The sequence below is a fragment of the Hyperoodon ampullatus genome (assembly GCF_949752795.1).
Source record: "Hyperoodon ampullatus genome assembly, chromosome: 15".
Classification (NCBI taxonomy): Eukaryota; Metazoa; Chordata; class Mammalia; order Artiodactyla; family Ziphiidae; genus Hyperoodon; species Hyperoodon ampullatus.
Window position 1 is genome coordinate 74,068,913 of NC_136928.1, and position 6,741 is coordinate 74,075,653.

The window sequence follows — 6,741 nt, forward strand, 5'->3', positions numbered from 1 at the left end:
CCGTCTGCCCAGGCTTTCCTGAAGCACCTGCGCTCTCCACCAGCAGCGTCATTAATCCCGCGAGACGACGGGTCCGCGGAAGGCACAAAATTCCCCCTTTGCTAGAGCCCAGGTTTTTGCTGTCAAGTTAAATTCCGGGGTGCGGAAGTAGCTTTGTCGTGCCGCCTCTAATCGCTCAGAAATCAACCCCAGTTCTACACGGAAAGCTAGGCCTCCGACCGCTATGGAAGGGCAGCAAGGGCAAGAAAACCTCGCGACCCTAGTGCTTGCCCAAGCTCATTTCCAGAAGGGCGAGTACGCGGAGGCCGAAGCGCTGTACTCCGCTTGCGTTCACCAGTACGCCTGTGCTGCCTCCGAGGGAGAGGCGCCCGGGAGGTAAGTATCGCGAGAAGTGGGCACAGCGGGACCTCTGCAAGGTGGGCGGCAGGGCCGGTCTAGTCTGGTTTCTCGGTTACCCAAGCTCACCGGCGCAGCGGGAGACGTTTGTGTTTCCAGAAAGGCAGTGAGGGAGCATAGTAGAACGCAGCCCTGTGCGCGTTCCTCTGGGACAGCCATGAGGGTGTCCGGACACCGAGGCGCCGGCTGCCTCTCACCTCGAGTGTCCCGATTCCATGTTACTCTGATCCAGAGTCTTAGAGCGAGACCTGGTGAGGGCGAGGTGCTGTGGGGGCCACGCTAGCACACAGTACCACAACTCCACGACATCACAGCAGGTGTTTTGTTTTTCACTGTGAAAAATTTAAATATATGGAAATGGTGTAATGAACCTCCAGGTAACCATCACAGGGCTTAAGCATTATCAGTTCATCCAGGGCATCATATTATTCATCCATGGATGTTTCAGAGTGCATTTCTAGATATTAAGGATTTAAAAAGGCATAACCACAATATCATTAGCACATAATTGCTACTGTCAAGTTTTGGAATTTTCCTGGTTGATCAATAAAGGTTGTTTTGTTTTGTTTGCTTGTTTGGTTGGTTTTTAGCAGTTGGTTAAAGTCGGGATGCACATCAAGTCTTTGCCTTTAAGGTTCCCCTTCATTTTTTTGCCTTGCAGTTTATTTGGTGAGGAAACCGGGTCATGTGTCCTGAGAGTTTCCCGCATTTTGGATTTGCTGAATTCATCCCCCTGATGTCATTTAATATGGTCCTCTGTCTCCTACATTTCTTGTGAGTTGGTAGTTACATCTTGAGGTTTGATCCAATTCAGATCCAGAATTATGGTGAGAACACTATTGTAGGTGGTGTTGTGTCCTTCTGTCAGAGAACGTGTAATGTCTTTCTTTTTGTGATGTTATCAACCTTGATACCGACTAGGGTTCTTGGCCTTCCCCAATCAATAGAAACTGATGAGACTAGACAAGAAATTCAGGCAAGGCTTTCTTGGGTCCCCTGCTGCAGCAAACACAAGTAACAGATTCCCGGGCTCCCCGAGGAGGGGCGAGCTGGTTCCTTATAAGGGGTGACGGGAGTGGGGTGTCCAGGGGTCCAGCTGGCCAGAGGGGTGGCTTAGGCGGTCTGCCCACCCCTTTGGTGGTGGTGAGTGCAGGGGGCATGCGCTGTACCCTGCTTTTGCTCCCGACACCCTGCTTTTGCTCCCGGCTCTTCAGAAATGGCAGTTGGGGTTTGTTTTTGGTTTTGGTTTTGTATCTTGTCCATAATTTGCACCAATTTTTTAGTCCCGTATAGTTTCTTTGTATTTTGTTGCTCAAGGAGATGTTTGTCCAGGTGCAAGCACTGCAGCAAAGGGTCCCAGGTCCCAGCCTGTGTCAACCTCACCTGCTAATACCTACTCTCTCAAAGCATCTTGGATTTATGCTTGAGTGTGTAGCATGTGTTGTACTCCAGGTTTTGCCTTTGTTGTTCTTGTTGATTGTGTTGAGTGGTCCAGGATGAGAAAAGAAAGGACAGCTGAATGAGCAGGGGTTTTTTTGACAGTTTTGAGTTGTCTGCACTATCACCCTCCTCTCCCCTCAAGGATTTGATTTTTCTTGACAGGATGCCAGCTTGTCTTATTTGTATGAGGCTTATGATTCTTCTCCTGTTTGTTAAACTCACATGGAATTAAATCAGAAACATTTAGTGGCTTTCTTATTTCAGTAATACACCAGAATAATAGTTAAAAGAAGTTTTGGGACAAGCAATAAGATGGTACACCCCCCCCCAAAGTTACTAAACATAGAAAATGTAGTTTTCTATTCTTGTTTCAAGCTCTAAGCGTAGACTTATCTAGTAGGTTAAATTTTTTTAATTTTTTTATTTTTTATTGAAGTATAGTTGCTGTACAATATTATATGTTACAGGTATACAATATAGTGATTCACAATTTTTAAAGGTTGTACTCCATTTATAGCTATTATAAAATAGTGGTTATATACCCCGTGTTGTACAATATATCCTTGTAGCTTATTTTATACCTAATATTTTGTACCTCTTAATCCCCCACCCCTGTATTATCCCTCCCCCCTTCCCCACTGGTAACCACTAGTTTGTTCTCTGTATCTGTGTCTCCTGCTTATTTGTTATATTCACTAGTTTGTTATATATATATATATATATATATATATATTTTTTTTTTTTTTTTGCGGTACACGGGCCTCTCACTGTTGTGGCCTCTCCCGTTGCGGAGCACAGGCTCCGGACGTGCAGGCTCAGCGGCCATGGCTCACGGGCCCAGCCGCTCCACGGCATGTGGGATCTTCCCGGACCGGGGCACGAACTCGTGTCCCCTGCATCGGCAGGCGGACTCTCAACCACTGCGCCACCAGGGAAGCCCTAGTTTGTTATATTTTTTAGACTTATCTAGTAGGTTTCAAAAATGATTCATCAGCAACAGGCATCGATGCCTCTAGTCTTGTTACTCCTCCTCCTTTTTTCATCTCAGCCTGAGATCACAAATTTGTTGTGTGGCAAATGTAATTTCTGCCCCTTACCAGCATAGGAGAGAAAATCTGTGGAGGTTTAGCAGAAGGTTGCTCAGCATGCCTGCATGAACCTTCTAATTTCCTTATAGTTCTGAAATTCTTCTAGGAACTCATGGTTAAACTGAGTTCTGTCATTTCAACTTTCTTCCTTAAATATATCTCTTAGGGTTCGTTTATTTTTAAAACAATGGGTCCGTGAATCATTTTGAAACAGTATTCACAATCTTTGTATGCCTGCCACTCTGGATGGCTTATAACGTTTTTTTTTAATATCCAAAAGTGCAGCCTTAGCCATAAACCTAATTTCCAAATATTGTTTTTTCTTTGCTAAAGTTAGCAAGTGCAAAGAAAAAAAAAATCTACTTTTGGATTAGGTGACTTGGTTATATTCCATCCAAGTAAACACTATCATTACAAAGTTCTCAATATTAAAAAAATTCGGCTTTAACTGTTAGCCCATGTCTTTAAAATACGAAACGATTTCCGTATGGAGAGTAGGCTTTTAGAATTTGTTGTAATGAGATCTAATTCTAAATCAGACATTTGATGATCCTCTGATAATAAGACGTTTATAACAAAGTTTTGAAGCTTAGAAATTTAATGACTAAAGCCTTACCGAGTCCTGAGGCTGCATTTTTCTTAATACTGTTTACTGGGCAGCAGCTCAGCTATATCATAACAGAGAGAGATAAACGGAGTGTCCCTTCTTGTTCACTAGGATTTAACGGTGGTGCTAGTGGCATCTAGAAGTGTCCATGTACCCAGTCTCTCTCAGTCCTAGCTCACAGAAACAGACATTTTCTAAAGTTGCAGTGATTCCTTTCCATTGTTAGGAGACCCCTAGGCTGTGCGTACCCCTCCTGACAGCAGTAATTACAGTCCCTGTCTGAGATCTCAAGGATCAAGATGTTAAGAGAAGTAACTTTTAATAACACTGACTGCAGTCACAAATATTTTCTGAGAACTAGACTTTGAACTGTGGAGTATAACAAAGAATGACAGCTGAGTTCAGCCTGCATCTCCCTGTTTGGTTCAAATTTGAGAATCCTTTGAAAAAAAGAAAGGAAAACAGAATCATCTCTGACATGGAGCAGAACCCACTGATATTCTCTGTGTAGAAGATTTGTCCAGCAGAGGCTGGTGTGTGAGTGTGTGTGTGTGTGTGTGTGTGTGTGTGTGTGTGTGTGTCCTGTTGAGCTGGTGGCTGGTCAGAGCTGCCTGGATGTCTAGCCACTCACAGAAGTCTGCTCACTGAAAGCTCCTTGGACCACCTCTGGAGCCCTCAGATGCAGTGCCGTTTCTGCACACAGGACCCTGAGTGTGGACCAGAGCCGTGATGTCCCACTAGCAGGAAGCCAGTCTGGCCTTGGGAAGGATACCTGCTGAGGCTGGAGGGAGGGCGATTCTCTCCCCAGAGAGCACTCCCTAGGGATCAGCATGTTGATTTTTCACTTAGAGTTAACCTCTGTTTCTTTACTGGTGGAAAATGAGTTAAAATCTCAGTGTTTTGAGATCATTTAAGAATTTGAGGATAAAACCGATTCACTTTATGACATGTCCGTAGCACACTTGAACTTTGGGCTGGCTTTCCCTCCTTGCTTCATTCAATTCTGAGCTGTCTTCTTTGCCTCACTGGCATGTGCTTTAGAAAATAAACATTTTCATATTATATTCAACAAAACAAATTGACAATGAACAGGGGCTTTGAACACACAGTAAAATGAATGTGCTTTTCAGATTGACATTGTAGTGCTATATAACCTTGCCAGTGTAGAAAACAGGATTAAACAAAAATTGACTCCACTGCTTTATTTCCTTGCACTTTGTTTCTTCCGCTTGTAGATACCGCATGTTATAGGCTATGAGTTTGACAACACCCGAAAGAGAATGAAAGGGGAAGCAAGAGGAATTTGGCAACACTGTGTTTTTAATGTGAACTTTTTGTTTAAAGCAAATGCAGCCCTGAGGATTTGGCTACTGCATATAACAACAGGGGGCAAATCAAGTACTTCAGGGTGGATTTTTATGAAGCCATGGATGACTACACATCTGCCATAGAAGTCCAACCCAATTTTGAAGTTCCATATTACAACAGAGGGTTGATATTATATAGGCTGGGTAAGAATTTTTTTCCCTCCTTTTGTCCTTGACTGTATTCTGTGAATTCAGAGCTCTCAAATGTTGTAAAACTAATGTAGTAATCATCCAGTGTGAAAGTGATGTGAAATTTAGGTTTAGAGCCTGGAGCAAAGGAAGCCTACCTGAATTTATTTTAGGCTTCCAGTAGGTGTTACAGACCACAGCGGGGCACTGGGGTGGGAACTGGACCTGGGCACTGGAGTGAGAGTGATCCTATTACTTTGTGCCTCTGCATCCCCAGCTGCGAAATGAGGGTAATGCTGCTGATTCCCTGTGAAACTTTTCTGAGTTAAAATCTTTGAAGGCGTACAAGACAATGTAAAGTGAAGGGGTTTTAGATTCTTGGACTAAAGGGACTGTTAGGATCGTTTCTCATTAAAGTGTTAAAAAGAATATTAATTTCCTGTTTCTTAATTTTACTGTAATTATATAAAATAGGTGATATGATTTTGTTGAAATTTTGTGATGATTTAGGCTACGTACCTGTTAAATCCCAGTACGTAAACCCATAACTAACTTTAAGTGTATTAATCTGGAAGGGTACACAAAGTTACTGTGACACAAACATCCCTACATCATTATCAAGAGGAAAATATTCCTTTAGCAGGAGTGGTTGAAAGCTTGTAAATATAAAAGCAAAAGTATATGTATCCAAACTTTGCTATGAATAATATATAGAAATACTCAGTGTTTTTTCTTTTCCATTTTTTTGGGTTCTGGTACAGGATACTTTGATGATGCTTTGGAAGATTTCAAGAAAGTATTAGACTTAAATCCTGGATTTCAAGATGCTATTTTGAGCTTAAAACAGACTATTCTAGACAAAAAGGAAAAGCAAAGAAGAAATTATTGAAAATTTTAACTTAATTGAAATACTAACTCACGATCCACCTGGCATCTCACTGTCTCTAATTTAAAGCTGGTGTTAAGCTATTTTGATTTATATTTAAGATAAAGAGATTCATGCATCAGCACTGAAAGTTAAATGATGTACTTAAGGTAGTTAATTTCAGCTTGAGTAACTGTGTTGAGCAGGTATGCTTTTATGAAGTGTAAATGAGTAAAAAGAATGTATAATTGTATATTATTACAGTAAAATATTTAAAGAAATGTGTGGTATTTTCTTCAGTAAAACTATTTATTTTGCTATTTTTTATTCCCAACTTTTTATTTAAAAAATCTTACCTCTACAGAAAATTGGAGGTATAGTACAATAAACACTTATAAACTTTTCACTGAGATTCACCAGTTGTTAACATTGTGTCACATTTGCTTTTTCTCTATGCTTAAATATATAACTTTTTGCTGAGCCACTTGAAAATAAGTTGCGCAGATATCACAGTACTTTACTCCTAAATATTTCAGCCTGCATTTTCTAAGAATAGAGACAGCCTTCTTTATAGCCACAATACTGTTATAATACCTAATAAAACTAATAATTCTATAATATCATCCATACCCAGCCCATATTCGAATTCCCCAATTGTTTCCAAAATGTCTTGTGTAGATTTTTATTTCTGGATCTGGAGTCAATCAAGTTACATTGCATTTTGTTGTTAAGTCTCTTTGTGTTCTTTTAATCTACAATAGTCCCCTGCCCATTTTCTCCCCATGGCATTCACTTTGAGAGCAAAGCTATTTTATATAGCTAGGCTAGAGAGACATAACATTTGGGCTT

The 6,741-nt window shown here is 41.2% G+C and overlaps 1 protein-coding gene across 1 annotated transcript; it reads left to right on the forward strand.

Moving 5' to 3' along the window:
* Window positions 1-223: 223 nt before the first annotated feature.
* TTC32 (tetratricopeptide repeat domain 32) lies at window positions 224-6,115 on the forward strand (the record flags this gene model as incomplete). Its single annotated transcript, XM_079721252.1, has 3 exons — window positions 224-375; window positions 4,876-5,042; window positions 5,789-6,115. 3 exons carry the CDS (start codon window positions 224-226, stop codon window positions 5,914-5,916), a joined length of 447 nt encoding a protein of 148 aa, XP_079577378.1. The 3' UTR covers window positions 5,917-6,115.
* Between the last annotated feature and the right edge of the window lie 626 nt (window positions 6,116-6,741).